General features: G+C 42.5%; 1 protein-coding gene across 3 annotated transcripts in view; it reads left to right on the top strand.

The window, feature by feature from the left end:
* The window catches only part of LOC103305087 (cadherin-10), a 73,580-nt gene that overhangs the window by 41,679 nt on the left and 15,405 nt on the right, over positions 1–16,496 (top strand). For all 3 annotated transcript variants that reach the window (XM_054714315.1, XM_008161786.3, XM_054714316.1), the window contains exons 5-7: positions 5,171–5,358; positions 6,729–6,982; positions 15,311–15,447. In XM_054714315.1, the coding sequence (XP_054570290.1) occupies positions 5,171–5,358; positions 6,729–6,982; positions 15,311–15,447 (579 nt within the window). The remainder of the gene's footprint in view (positions 1–5,170; positions 5,359–6,728; positions 6,983–15,310; positions 15,448–16,496) is intronic.

Raw genomic sequence — 16,496 nt, forward strand, 5'->3', positions numbered from 1 at the left:
ACTGAGACATAGTGCAGCATCTCGTTTTGCTCTAATTTAAATTAAACGCCCAAAGCTAAGTTGGTGATCACGTCTCCCCTGCTCACAAATTGAGGTTTCTGTCTTCTCCGGTGAGTCTTCAGTTCCAGAGCCTCCTCCGCTGTCAGTCTCTGGTGTGACTTTGAGCTCTCCTCTCCTTTCTCCTAAATGCCCATTTAGCGTTGCATAATTTCCTTAACTACTCCCAGTTCCCTCCAAGGAGCTTTATCTTGTTTTTAATGTCTTCCTGTTAAGCTCATTAAAAAACATATTTTAAACATTATACAATGGAATGCTTTATAAACGTGCATAATTGTGTCATTTTTCTTAAAGCAAGTGCTGTTTGAGATTATTATGCAGCATAGCGATGTTACAATAAGATTACACATAAAACAAATTAAAAAATTAAACTAATGTTAAATTACTGTGTTGATTCATATATGTGTGGTTTTTTTGTTTGTTTTTTATTTTTTTTTTTTTTAATCTCAACTCTGGAAAAGCAGGCTTCTTATGCAAATGTGGATAGAAACAAGGGCAGGAACAAAGGAAAGAGACACATTATCTCCCTTTGAACCTCATTGTTTTTTGTCAGTAAAACAAAAGGGCAGTTATTTGTAGCCAACCTCAAACCTGGCATTGCCCTTGTTGCCCTCTCTGATGTTTCCTGGCATCTCTTTTGTCTTCCTGAGGAACTCACCCTCTCCCATCTCTCACGAAACCTATCATGTTTTTCCTCCGAAGCCTCTTACATTGAGCAATCAATTACTTTTAGTTCTGGTACTAAATCTGCAGTGTTTTTAACATTGAAGTGAAAAGGTCCTATTGATAAAATTTTGGCTAGAACAGGTGATCTGGAATACTTAGTCTTGATTACTAAATGGCCTAAAAGATATCAAAATTGTTTGAAATGTTTTATTCAAAAATAAAAATTTTAATGAAAAGTCCGACGCGTGAAGTTGTCAGCAGCAGTCTCCAAGTGCACTTATTTAAAGAGCCATGTATTTTGTCCAGGCCCTGGAAGCTGTTGCAATATTACTTTTTTTTTAGACGTTTACTTCTAAATATAACTTTCTACACATTTCACAGAAATGGCAGTTACCTCTCTCCTCCTCCTCATATTTATGCCTTTGTACTTACGTTGATAACCAAACTAAAGACATAGTCATCAGGAAGAAATATTTATCTGCCCTAAGCATTACAAGAGAAGCAGATGATTCATTCTGACACCTGGGAATGGATTTAAAATAACTGTAAATTGGAGTTGATAGGAAAACGGAAAGCACACCACATAATTAAAGCTCCATCAACTGTAAGATAAAAACTAAGGTGGGTGACAGGCACTACTTTCCCTTTGTCAGTGTGTGCATAGCAATTCGTCTCCTTTCTGGATACCCCCCTGCTGCTTGCCCTACACAGTAAACACCCTTGCAGGCTCTTAATTAAAGTAATTGCATTTTGCTTGACAAAGTAGGATGGTTGTCTTCAACAGACTAGTCTTAGAAATAAGTAAAAGTAGCTCTTTCATCCGTTTAAAATATAGAAATGTACTTTTTAACTTTAAAATAGATAGACCCAATAAATCTTGTCACCAAATTGGTATGTGAGCATAAACGTAATTCCAGAGAAAGCATTCTTGAATTATTTATCTTGGGCACTGAATAAATATGTGTTGAATAGATTAATTACTAAAGTTACCATACAATCAAAACAATCATGAATGTGTGTATTGTAGATGTGTATACAACATATCTTACCTAATAATAGACAAACATGTAAATTGACCATACCTCTGCTATGCCACCAGCCAATCAGGAGTTATATGCAAATTATCCCAACAAAGATGGCAGTTAATTTGCATACAACCGAGTGATGGGGGTGGGTGGGACGCTTGCATCATCGCCACGGCAATGATGCAGGCGTTCTGACCCAGACCCCGGTCTCTCAGGGCCTCTGGGCAGCGTGGGAAGGTGGGGCCGGAGCAGAAAGAGGTGGCTCTGGGGCCTGAGTGGAAAGGGGCTGGGCTGGAGTGGAAAGGCAGTGCTGGCAGACAGGGAAAGGAAAGCCCATTCTATCACGAATCTTCATGCATCAGGCTTCTAGTATATTTATAATACAGATTTTTAAATTACTTAATAAAAGAACTAAATCTATATTATTTTGATGAATGGATCAATCATGGCTTTTCTGGAAATTATGGATACTTTGAAAACACGTTTATTAATGTTTCTGGGGAAATTAAATATATGGATGTGCATATATTAACACACACAACTCAACTGCTGTGTGTGTATGTGTGTGTGTGTGTCCCTTCCAACAAATTACTGAGGAAGAGAACTGTTCTACACTTTAGGTTTATAAAGTACATATGAACCAAAGTAGCATCATCACTTCCCTGGTTGAGTCTCAGAAGGTACTGGAAACATGGATAAAGCTTACTCCAATGAAAATGAAATAAACTTTGGGATGAAGGTAGTCTGAAGTGATAAGTTTGGATCCTTGGCCAGAACTATAATAAGCAGCCAGATTTTCAGAATTTAAGCATGTGCCTAAAAATATAAGTAGTTTCCAAAAAAGTCCAAGCTAAAAATAAAAAGTGGGAGAACAAATTCTCAGAGACAATAGAGTGAAATCTAGTTAATTAAACAATGAAATGTTTCCTTTTTTTCTTTTGTTCTCTCTCTCTCTGTCTGTGTCTCTGGGTTCTCCTTTCTTTTTAATTTGGAGTTTGTACTTATTTTTAATACCCTGCATCTCTGTCTCTATCTATGATCCACAAAACTGTTTTCAAGCTATAAAGTTGAACTGAATTATCTAGCTTGCACTGCCAGAAACCAAGTCTAACTTAATGTATTCTAATCAACTAAATGATCTTATAAATGATCAAATTTCAAACTGCTGACCAGTAGAGGCAAGAAGATTGGTTTCTTTGTACTTTTTATGATTCAATCAATCTCTGATAGAGCACCTAATTTCTCTCTCAAAAAATCCTGATCTCAATTTCCTTTTCATTCCTCAAATTTAGAAAGAACAAATCTCTAGAAAGACTTGGTTTATGTTATAGAAAAACACTATTAATTACAGGGCATCAGGGTTTTGATTCATGCTATTGAAGTGGGATTCTAAGCCTTTCTGAGTGACAACAATTAAAACAAAATGTACAGCTGATTTACAAGAACAGGTTGTAATCGGTTCTAGTATCATATTCTTCCTACTGAAATACTTCTATTCTATTACAGTATAAGATTTTCTCTTACACTGAAAAGTTTTAAATACTATTATTGTAAATCATAGCACTCTAAATTCCTTTTGAAAGATACAGATATTTTAATTCTAAAGCAAAGATCAATTAACATATTAATAGAAAATAACTTACTGTTATTTACTTTTTTATATCAAAGACATAATTAGATTTCTTATTTCTAATACAAATAGTTACCTTCCTTTTTGGCATTTTGACATATTTGCATATATGAAACAAGGTTTACTACCTTTACTACAATTTTTTAATATACTCACTGTTCAAAAATTCTTCGATTTTGTAAGACAACAAATTGAGACCCAACCAGAAATTTTGGCATCAGTATCTTGTAAAATCTGGTTTATGTTAAAATCTGCAGTACCATGATTCTCTAGTCTCAAATCTAGAGTATATGTGAAATACAGCCACAGCAATGTTTTATTTTCCAATAAATGATCAACCACACCAAATACATCAAAAATAAATGGAATGTGTAGCAAAATAAATAAGCATAGTACAGAAGGTGTGCATGATGTGCATAAAAACCCTGCACGCACAATCTAGGGAATCAAGGTTCAACATATAAATTTTGAGGGCCCCAAACACTCAGCCAATAACAGTGCCATTTTATCAGGTTTGTTTAATTGCATTATGCAGGTAATGGGCGGGGGGTGGGTGGTGATTTTACATGAGGGAAGTAGCATGCAAAAAATGTAAAGGGGGATGTAGGAAATCAAGTTTTGACAAGAACACTTAGAAAAATCCAGTTTGAAGAAAACCTTTCTTGGATGTGATGAAGGAAAAAATACATTAAGAAAGATATACTCAGGCCAGAGCCTGCGTATTTAAGCATTCTGGACTTTATTATGTATATTAAGGAGAATTGCTTAAGGCTTATGAGCAAGAAGCTGCTATAATCAGAGGTGCTTCAGGTCTATTAATCTGTCAGTAACATAGTTCAAGATCAAGAGCTAAAATATAAATCTCATTAGCAGTAGAGGTTGTTCAAGCTGGAAACACATCTATATGCAAGAGGGGATTAGATAAATTCTTTTTTTTTAAAATATATTTTATTGATTTTTTTACAGAGAGGAAGGGAGAGGGATAGAGAGCTAGAAACACCGATGAGAGAGAAACATCGACCAGCTGCCTCCTGCACAACCCCTCCTGGGGATGTGCCCGAAACCAATGTACATGCCCTTGACTGGAATCGAACCTGGGATCTTTCAGTCCGCAGACCGACGCTCTATCCACTGAGCCAAACCGGTTTCATCTAGATAAATTCTTGTTTTGCTCTGGAATGTAGGGGAGTTTGTCACAATTTAGTGTTTTTATATTGATACTGTGAAGGGCACTTTGTATTTCTCCCACAGAGTAACCTTTGTTTCCTCTGTCACAAATAGAAATAATAAAGAACCAGGATTCTTCCTGATTATGGTTTATTTCTTGGAATTTTGTAATGTTCTGCTGCCAGCAAGCTGAGTAGTATGGAACTAAATACAACAGAGGAACAACAATTAACAAACATTCACTGCTTATTCTGTAGTTATAACTACATAAACATACATATGTAAATATCTTCAATCAAAGCTGATGTCTAGTTACTTTTGCCAATGCAAAAAAAGACAAATTGCTAATATGATTAGAGGTTGGTACTCGCTATTCATAATATGCATGAACAAATACCCCACAGTTCTACTTTTCTGTCCTTAGACTTTAATTTAATATAATTTTATTATGTGTATTCAACTTATTAATCAGTTAACATCATGCCGTGTTTAAGATTTATAATGTTCTCTCATAACACATTTACCTTTGAATATTCTATTGAGAAACCCCTTTCTCTCTCTCTCTCTCTCTCTCTCTCTCTCTCTCTTCTCTCTCTCTCTCTCTCATTTTCTTTATTCTTTGCAGACACCATCCATCTTCGAGTACTTGAATCCTCCCCAGTTGGCACAGCTGTTGGAAGTGTAAAAGCAACTGATGCTGACACTGGAAAAAATGCTGAAGTTGAATACCGAATTATTGATGGTGATGGGACTGACATGTTTGACATCATAACTGAGAAGGACACACAGGAAGGCATCATAACTGTGAAAAAGGTGCACACCATCAGCATACATAAACACCCGACCGTAGAAAGTAGAGATTTCAATATGTAGTCTCCACTCATGCATTATCCATTCAGAAATCTCACCATCATGTTTAAGTGTAATTTATATTGTGCATAGTCTGAGAAACATAAAGCCAAAGACCTTGGACATTTTGACCAAATTTTTTTTTTTTAATGAAACAAGAAACCTGAGATTTCATAAAATTTATAAGCCATGTTAATATACAGGGTGGGGCAAAAGTAGGTTTACAGTTGTTCATATGGGGAAATAACACAACAATTAATAAATAGTAATACAAGAATAAACTCTGAGTTTCACATAGTCACAACTGTAATATTATTTCTGCCTCATCCTGTGTGTGTGGTTATATTTCTGAGCCACATTAATAAAAGCCTTCCATAATAACATTTTCTTAAATAAAACAGTTAATAGCTAGTGATTTCAATATGTTATCACAGTTAGAGGAACAAAAAGTAGCATACCTTCTATCCAGATGTATGCAGTAATAATTAAGCTGCTAATAAAAATTAATAGTATGGATTGGAGGATAATTTAGTTGTTCACATTTTCCCTTCTGCTACATAAATTAAACTTTTCTGCCAAAATATGTTTATTAATATGGTTTAAAGGTAACTAGTTGCTATTGTTTTATTAGAGTCCATACCATCATTATAAGAAAAAATAAGACACAATAAAATTTAGATCCAATGTAACATCCTAAGCACTCTATGCATAAAGTGACCACCTTAGCACTGGTTAATCGCAAAACTACCCTGACATTCTATTGCACAGCCCAAGGTACACAACCACTTTTAAATGGACAGTAACAGCAAAGCGGAAAGCAGCTTTCTTGTTACTTTTCATGACTGGGAAGTAATAGTCACGCAGGTGGAATCTCATATAACTGTTGAAAGTTTTATATTAGTCTTCAAAATTTCTTAAAGTACCAGGAGCCCATTAAACTGAATAGAAATATCACTACATAAATTTAAAAAGATAACTGAATTTTTTCTTAGAAAAAATTAGCAATGGCCAACACCTCAACCCTCCCCCTGCCCCCCCTCCACACACACAATCTTTCAGCCCAATTTTGTCACCACCTTAGGTTTAATCCTTTCTAATTTTTCCAAGATTTAAAATTTCATTTTCCTATGCTCTAAGGTAACACACATTGAATATATTAAAAAGTAAAATTGAATCCTATTGATATGTTAATATATTTAAATGACTTTTATTTATTTACAGTTAATGGACAGCTTAGAATTCAATCATGCTTTAAAAATCATACTGTAACTTGGAAGGAACATCTACTCCATTTTCCCTCACTCAAATTTTATGGTTTATTTTTTATTAAACAGCCACTTGACTATGAGAGCCGAAGACTTTACACTCTGAAGGTGGAAGCAGAAAATACCCACGTGGATCCACGATTTTATTACCTAGGACCGTTTAAAGATACAACGATTGTCAAAATCTCTATAGAAGATGTGGACGAGCCTCCCGTTTTTAGCAGATCCTCCTATCTGTTTGAGGTTCATGAAGATATTGAAGTGGGCACAATCATTGGGACTGTAATGGCAAGGGACCCAGATTCGACTTCCAGCGCCATTAGGTAATTATGCGTATGTTTAAGACGAACAGGAACAGAACTGAAGTAAATATAGAGGTGATGAAGTTCTATTGAAAGCATTTAATGCACTGAAAGATAAGAGGGCCTCTCAATAAGTTGTACATAAAGTTGTCTCTGTTTTGGGGCAGGGCATGCACAAGTTTCATAGTTCCCTTCAGTTCTAATCATGCCCTTGAGACCAAAACATGTCTTGTATCATCTGCTTGTCTCTATAAGGTATTTGTTGCTCTGATCCTTGGTATAGAAAAAGGGCACAATTTTTCTATTTCATCTGTACATTTACAGTGCAACTAAATCACGTTATTTGTGCTTTCAAAATCTTAAAGAATATGTGAAATTGAGAGGAGCAGTAACACTTAAAAATATCATTATAGCCCTAACCAGTTTGGCTCAGTGGCTAGAGCGTCGACCTGCAGACTCAAGGGTCCCAGGTTCAGGTTAAATTCTGGTCAAGGGCATGTATCTTGGTTGCAGACACATCCCCAGTAGGGGGTGTGCAGGAGGCAACTGATTGATGTTTCTCTCTCATCGATATTTCTAACTCTCACTTCCTCTCTGTAAAAAATCAATAAAATATATTTAAATATATATATATAATTATAGCAGTGTTTCAATGCTGTTACATTATGGTGTTAGAAATTCCCCCATACTCCTACCATCAAAGCAGAAGTGTTTTTGGTTGTTGTTTGACTTCATCGACAAATATTAGAACATTCCAGGAAGATAAGAGTAAATGGCAGCCGGAAAACATATGAGACATGATACATGCAGAAAAATATGAAAGACTCAAAGTTTTCACTATGTTTTGTATCATTTTAGAGAAGTACAGATGTCTATATATAACACTCAGCATTAAAATGACTGTTCACTTTAAACTGTTAGTCTGTCATGTATTTTGGACTTCCTGTGTTTCCTTAATTCTCAGCAGGCAGATTTTGCTTGCCCCTTGTTCCATGCGGACCCATCACGCAGGAGTTCACATGGCTGGTGGTTTCCACGTGCACTGTCCTCTGCCTTCTAAGTTTGCAGCAGTGCAATCTAGAGAGCCTCTGATTTTATTTATTTATTTATTTATTTTATTTATTTATTTATTTTAATTTCTTTATTGATTAAGGTATCACATATTTGTCCTCATCCCCCCATTCCCATCCCACACCCCTCCCCACGCATGCCCCCACCCCCCTGTTGTCCTTGAGCCTCTGATTTTATGTGCCACCTGTCTCTGCAAATCTTCAGTGAAGACATACTTTATATATTAACATTACTATTTGATTTATATAATTTTACCCAAATATTTTCTTCTATTCACATACAGCATCTCAGGTTACATATTGTCAGAAGAAACATGTACATAGTAATCATGTAGCGCTCCCATCTGCCAGCATCACCTTCCCATAAATGCCTCTTCTCCAATCCATTTATCTTCATTGAAATGGCTGCATTTTAAATTTTTTCCCCTTTGAAACTTTTAAATAACAAATGTACACATTTAATCTTCCTCTTTAAATACTTACCCAGCATTTTCTTGGCATAGCTCCCAAATGACTTTAACAGGCTGTGCTCTATGTTCCTGATTTTAAAATGACCTTTAAGAAAAAACAGAAATATAATATTTTAAAAGAGTTCAATTTAAATCTAGTTGCATTGTTAACTGGCAAACATAAAGAGATTTCTCCAAACAATGAAATGGATTTTTCATCCTCTTGTTGACTGATAATTATTTTTATGTCAAAATATGGCTGTGGATTTTTGAAACAAAAAAATAAAATATTTAACCAGGATGCAAGTATTAGGACCAGGAGAAAAGAATCTGTTTATGTATCCTATGTGCAATAGAATTAATAACTCTGATTATTAATGACAGAGTCTATACCATGAAGGTTGTTATATATTTGAATTTATGCCACCATGATTTAGAAAATGCAAGTGAACATCCTTGAAAGACCATTGAGGTTTAAAGTATTAAAAAAAAAATAAAGTAGCTATATTAATGCAATGTAATTACAGGATGGATAATATTGAATATGTTATAAATTGTCATATATTGTGGATGTTGAAGCAATAATCACGGGATCTACTTAAAATGTGTTTTGAAAATGGTTTTAAAAAGGTAAAGGAAAATGAACACACAATTTGCCAATAGGTAATTGAAAAATCCTACCTTATAATAGAGAAATATGCAAATTGACCGCACCTCCGCTATGCCCATGATTGGGCCTGCGAGAGGCTGGGGGCGGGACTCCGGGTGGCCTATCCGGCCGTTGAGAAGAGCAAGATGGCGGCGCCCAATCCTCTTAGTTCCGGGGGTCTGGGGCGGCGATCGCCACCGGGGGGGCGTGTCTGGTCCGAGCCAGGCGCTGCCGGGGGTCTGAGCCAGGCGATCGCCACACTGGGGGGCGTGTCCGGTCCGAGCCAGGCGCTGCCAGGGGTCTGGGGCGGCGATCGCCACCCTGGGGGGCGTGTCCGGTCCGAGCCAGGCGCTGCCGGGGGTCTGGGGCGGCGATCGCCACCCTGGGGGGCGTGTCCGGTCCGAGCCAGGCGCTGCCAGGGGTCTGGGGCAGCGATCGCCACCCTGGGGGGCGTGTCCGGTCGGAGCCAGGCGATGCCGGGGGTCTGGGGCGGCGATCGCCACCCTGGGGGGCGTGTCCGGTCCGAGCCAGGCGCTGCCGGGGTCTGGGGCTGCCATCGCCACCCTGGGGGGCGTGTCCGGTCCGAGCCAGGCGCTGCCGGGGGTCTGGGGCGGCGATCACCACCCTGGGGGGCGTGTCCGGTCCGAGCCAGGCGCTGCCGGGGGTCTGGGGCGGCAATCGCCACCCGGGGTGGCGTGTCCGGTCTGAGCCAGGCGCTGCCGGGGGTCTGGGGCTGCGATCGCCACCCGGGGGGGCGTGTCCGGTCCGAGCCAGGCGCTGCCCGGGGTCTGAGCCAGGCGATCGCCACCCGGGGGGGGCGTGTCCAGTCTGAGCCAGGCGCTGCCGGGGGTCCGAGCCAGGCGATCGCCACCCTGGGGGGCGTGTCCGGTCCGAGCCAGGCGCTGCCGGGGGTCTGGGGCGGCGATAGCCACCCTGGGGGGCGTGTCCGGTCCGAGCCAGGCGCTGCCGGGGGTCTGGGGCTGCGATCGCCACCCTGGGGGGCGTGTCCGGTCCGAGCCAGGCGCTGCCAGGGGTCTGGGGCAGCGATCGCCACCCTGGGGGGCGTGTCCGGTCGGAGCCAGGCGCTGCCGGGGGTCTGGGGCTGCGATCGCCACCCGGGGGGGCGTGTCCGGTCCGGGCCAGGCGCTGCCGGGGTCTGGGGCTGCCATCGCCACCCTGGGGGGCGTGTCCGGTCCGAGGCAGGCGCTGCCGGGGGTCTGGGGCGGCGATCACCACCCTGGGGGGCATGTCCGGTCCGAGCCAGGCGCTGCCGGGGGTCTGGGGCGGCCATCGCCACCCTGGGGGGCGTGTCCGGTCCGAGCCAGGCGCTGCCGGGGGTCTGAGCCAGGCGATCGCCACCCGGGGGGGCGTGTCCGGTCTGAGCCAGGCGCTGCCGGGGGTCCGAGCCTGGCGATCGCCACCCTGGGGGGCGTGTCCGGTCCGAGCCAGGCGCTGCCGGGGGTCTGGGGCGGCGATCGCCACCCTGGGGGGCGTGTCCGGTCCGAGCCAGGCGCTGCCGGGGGTCTGGGGCTGCGATCACCACCCTGGGGGGCGTGTCCGGTCCGAGCCAGGCGCTGCCGGGGGTCTGAGCCAGGCGATCGCCACCCTGGGGGGCGTGTCCGGTCCGAGCCAGGCGCTGCCGGGGGTCTGAGCCAGGCGATCGCCACCCTGGGGGGCGTGTCCGGTCCGAGCCAGGCGCTGCCGAGGGTCCGAGCCAGGCGATCGCCACCCGGGGGGGCGTGTCCGGTCCGAGCCAGGCGCTGCGGGGGTCCGTGCCAGGCGATCGCCACCCCGGGGGGCGTGTCCGGTCCGAGCCAGGCGCTGCCCTGGGTCCGAGCCAGGCGACTGCCACCCTGGGGGGCATGTCCGGTGTGAGCCAGGCGCTGCCGGGGGTCTGAGCCAGGCGATCGCCACCCGGGGGGGCCTGTCCGGTCAGAGCCAGGCGCTGCCGAGGGTCCGAGCCAGGCGATCGCCACCCTGGGGGGCGTGTCCGGTCCGAGCCAGGAGCTGCCCTGGGTCTGGGGCAGCAGTCGCCACCCGGGGTGGCGTGTCCGGTCAGAGCCAGGCGCTGCCGGGGGTCCCTGGCGGCGATGACCACCCGGGGGAGCCTGTCCGGTCCAAGCCAGGAGCTGCCGGGGGTCTGGTGCGGCAATTGCCACCCTGGGGGGCATGTCCGGTCCGAGCCAGGCGCTGCTGGGGGTCCGAGCCAGGCGATCGCCACCCTGGGGGGCGTGTCCGGTCCAAGCCAGGCGATGCCAGGGGTCTGGGGCTGCGATCCCCACCCTGGGGGGCGTGTCCGGTCCGAGCCAGGCGCTGCCGGGGGTCTGGGGCGGCGATAGCCACCCTGGGGCGCGTGTCCGGTCCGAGCCAGGCGCTGCCGGGGGTCTGGGGCTGCGATCGCCACCCGGGGGGCGGGTCCGGTCCGAGCCAGGCGCTGCCGGGGGTTTGAGCCAGGCGATCGCCACCCGGGGGGGCGTGTCGGGTCCAAGCCAGGCGCTGCCGGGGGTCTGGGGCAGCAGTGGCCACCCGGGGGAGCGTGTTGGTCCAAGCCAGGCGCTGCCGGGGTCCGAGCCAGGCGATCGCCACCCGGGGGGGCGTGTCCGGTCCAAGCCAGGTGCTGCCGGGGGTCCCGGGGGCCATCGCCACCCTGGGTGGGGCGTGGCAGGACTCGCCCAGCCCCTCCCAGGGTCCCTGGGAACATTGCAGGCATTTGGTTGCTGAGACCCAGACCAGGCCTCTGGCCACAGATTCATAGCTTTGCGGAGACCTAGGGCAGGGATCTGCTTCATCTGCAGAGAGACAGAGGTTCTGCAGTGCCCCCAAGATGTGGGTGGGCCCAGCCAGGGGTCAAGGGGCATGGAAGGACTCCTGGCAGAGGGGCAAGGACCCTCACCCCTGAGGCGGGGGTTGAGGGATGGAGCCACCTCAGTGAAGGGGTACTGCACTGCAGGGTACTGGACTGACTGACGTGATTCAGAGAAGCTCCCAGTGCTAATGGGCCTCGCTCAGGCGGCCTTCACACTTCAGAGGCAGTGACTACTGCTCCTGCCTTCACCCAAAAGCAAGCTCGCTACACCCTGCCCCATAGCAGAGCATGCCTAGGCAGTGAGTGGGAAGCCTTCCACCTGCTTCGGAGAAGGGGGGGGCAGTAAAGAATGGGGGGAGAGGAAAGAATGTGGAGCATCTGCAATGAAGAGGTGCTTGAGAAAGAGGCTGGGAAGCCTGACTGGAAGGTTTGTTCTGTTTGCTGGGCCGCTGCCCCTTAGGAAGCGCAAAGAGCATGGCTCTGAGGGCTTCCTGTGTGCTCTGAGGGCTTCCTGAGTCAAGTTCCACAGCCAACTGGAATTGGCCTCAGTTTCCTGGTCTGTAAAATGGATGAAGCGTGTCCCAGTGCCTTCACTGATCTTTGATGGCCAATTGAGATACTATATAAAGAAAATGAGGGAAGAAGTGAGAAAGAAAAGGAAGGACAAAAAAACACAAAAGAAAGATTGAAAGGAACCTGTAAACCCATTGTCACTTAAATAGGGAATATAGTCAGTAGTGTTGTAATGATGGTATGATGCAGGTGGGTACTAGAAATATCGGGGAACACTTTGTAAAGTATATGATTGTCTAACCACTATTCTGTAACTAATATAAAACCTGAAACCAATACAAAATAATGTTGAATGTAAAGAAATGAAAATTGGAGTGAAATTTTTATAAATTTCAAAGTTTAAATAAAAGCTGTAAAGGAAGAAAGGAGAGAATAAAAAGTGTTTTTCATTTTGCCACTTCATTAAAAAGACAGTTGTCTTTATGTGATGCTTTTATACTTTTCTAAGTCATTATCTCATTTTAATTTCCGGGCAACTTAAAGACAAGATAAGTATTCCCTCCACTATTCAAAGAAAGGAAATCTTGGTGTCTGGTCCTAATGATTCAATCGTCAAGCCCTTATTGTAAAGCAGGGTTAGTAAAATTTTCTGTGCAGGGTCATATCTATACTAATAAAAGCCTTGGGGGTGATCAGGCCAGCAGGGGAAGGTATTTGGGGGCAATCAGGCCCGCAGAGGAGCAGTTAGGGGTCAATCAGGCCAGCAAGGAAGCAGTTAGGGGGCAATCAGGCAGGTAGGTGAGCGGTTAGGAGCCAGCAGTCCCGGATTGTGAGAAGAATGTCCAACTGCAGGTTTAGGCCCGATTCCACAGGAATCGGGCCTAATCCTGCAGTTGGACATCCCCCGAGGGGTCCCATATTAGAGAGGGTGCAAGCTGGGCTGAGGGACACCCTCCCCAGTGCACGAATTTCGTGCACCGGGCCTCTAGTATAATTATATCAAGTTTGAAGGAGAATCAGGGTCTCGGTATAGTCAAGATAATTTTACATAGCCCTCTAAATTTTGTCATTATTCCTTTAAACTAAATTACAAAAAATAAGACAAAATATACATTCATAGATTTGGTGAACAAAATGATGTTTTATATTGATTTACATATTGCAACTTCATGTCATATTTCTATAGAAGTAAGGAACCCTATAATTTGACATTTATGCCAAAGAATGCAACTAATATTTTTGGATCACCATATCAGATATTAATGTCTTTCTCAAGGAGTTCTTAGTCTGTTAAAGAAGATGACTTAGTATAAGAAATAACATTCACTGAGTGCCCACTAGATGCCAAGTAAGATGCTTGGTGTTTTCATGTTTGATTTCCTGTATGAGATGTGAGATGAAATGAATTCCTACTGCAGTGTGGTAAATGGCAGGGATGAATGGTGAAAGGTACTTTGTGATAGGTGAGGGCAAATAGATTCTACTTCAGATAATAATGGACAATTCAAGGAAGATGTAACGTATGTTGTCTTTCAGAAGTAAAATAATTTTGTCAACTTGGAATAGAATTTGTGAATTTTTCCAGATAAAGTGATACAATGCTTTGCTTTATTTGTAAGTGGTATGATGTGTAGTTTGAATATGAGACTGAATTCATATTATGTTAATAGAAAAAAGCTAGAGTTTACTAAGGAGATTTATAAATTACTGGTATGTTCTATTTAGAACTGATTTAAATATATCTTCATTGATTTGGGTAAATATTATACAATTTTGAGACACTACGAGGGATGAGTTTTATGGCACCATTTAATTATTTGTATTATTACTTACAGAACACACTTTAAAACAATATTTCATTAATTTTTTCCTTAAAATAAATGACAGTTATGGCATAGGAAAAGATATACCATAACTCAATATTACTCCTGGTCTTGTCATCTTTGTTTTGCCTTTTTTAAATATGCAGTATCAAATATAACTCGGGGATTATGCTTGTTAATTCAAGAACTATGAAATATTTGTAAGCCACTATGTTTGTGAAGTGTCAGCAACTGATGAGGGGTAAAGCTGTTTGAAACCTTGACCTACAAACCAAAAAAATAATGCAATTATCCAAAGTACATCAACCTGATTGATAAACCTGCTCTTTGGCTCTAGAATGATATCCAACACAGTGCCTTTAATCAATTTGCAGAATACATATACTAAGGCTTCATTTGATATAAATGTATAAAAAACTTCCATCCCAAACTTCTCTGTTTTTAAAACATCTCTGATTCATATATAAACACATCTTTCAATTATACATTTGGTCAAGAAACTGAAGCTACATAGGTAATCAGACCATGAACTAGAAAAAAACACAACATCATAAATTGTTGAACTACCTCTGTGGGGAAACTAATATTGTCTCTAATTTTCTGACTAAGGTAATGATTTTGCTTCTGGGAATGATCTGTTGCATTGGCTCCTTATGATAATTCCTCAACAGAATTCTCAATAACTAGATAAAGTCAGTTGATAATGTTACCATATGCAATACCAGCTGTTTTGTCAGAAAATACCTCAAGGCCAGTTGAATATGGAAATAGGTAATGATAATAACAAAATTTAGAAGAATAGAACTAGAATGCAGAACAATTTGCCAATGCATGCATTGGGAAGAGGTGTGTGTGTGTGTGTGTGTGTGTGTGTGTGTGTGTGTGTTAAATTGATAAAATAATCTGTGTTCTAGCTCAATACTATGTACATTCCTCAAATTATTATATATCCCTACATGTGTGTCTTTGCATTTTACCATTTTATCCTACAAACCATCAATAACACTGCCACCTATTTTTCTTGGCCCTCTATGTTCAGATTTTCCTTGGATCGTCATACTGACCTTGACAGGATCTTCAATATACATTCTGGAAATGGATCCCTTTATATATCAAAGCCACTTGACCGTGAACTATCTCAATGGCACAATCTTACCATTATAGCTGCTGAAATCAGTAAGATAAATTTTATGGGTACAATATTTAATATATATTTTTAGTTTCAATTTCATATTGAACATAATTTATTTTTGTTACAAACATGATTTATATTTTAATCTAAGTTTTTAAAAAGTTTCTGAATGCCTATAATTTTGTCAATCATTTTTACATAAAATAATAGCTGTGGGTCTAGATAAATTGGCATTTTATATTAACTAACTAAAAATCTATAATTGGGAACTAATGATAGTCTCTGTTGGGGAAATAATATGTATTTGATGTGTTTCATGCATACTATGAATTAGAATCTGTGCTAGATGTTGGATGTATATCATTTAATTTTAACAACAAACATGCAGGTAGACACTATCACTTTTCTTTTAAAATAAGGAAACCAAAGCAATTGTAATAATACTAACAAACACTCTGCCGGGTATTAGTCTAAGAATTTTAAATTAATTTTCTCTTACTATTTTTGTTGACCTTATTCAGCAGAGAAGGAAATACATTTCCAAGGGTTTTAGTAACTTGCCTAATGCCAGAGTAGTAAAACTGGGATTTTAAACCAGTCATTTTGTTTCTAGATCAAATACTTAATTCTTTAACCAAATTTACAAAATTTCATCCAATAGTAGCAGGCAGAGCCAGGTTTCAAAACCACATCTGTCTCTAAGAGCAAAAATTCTTGCCCATATACAGGACTGGTTACATAATTTGGGGAGCCCGTTATAAAATGAAACTGTCAGACCTCTTGTTAAAAATGATTAAGAAATTTCCCCGGCCCCTATGGCTCAGTTGGTTGGAGCGTTGTTCTGTACACCAAAAGGTTGCAGGTTCAATTCCTGGTCAGGGCACATATACAGGTTACAGGTTCCATCCCGGGTCGGGCATGTGCAGGAGGGAACTGATTAATGTTTCTATATATCTTTTCCTCTCACTCTAAAGTAATTAAAAAAATAAAATTATTAAGAAATTAAACATGGAAACAGCAGAGCATTAAAACATGTTTGTGGCCCTTCTGAGTGTGAGACCCAGAACAATTGTGCATGCCCATGAAACCAGCT

Source organism: Eptesicus fuscus, chromosome 4 (assembly GCF_027574615.1).
Source record: "Eptesicus fuscus isolate TK198812 chromosome 4, DD_ASM_mEF_20220401, whole genome shotgun sequence".
NCBI lineage: Eukaryota > Metazoa > Chordata > Mammalia > Chiroptera > Vespertilionidae > Eptesicus > Eptesicus fuscus.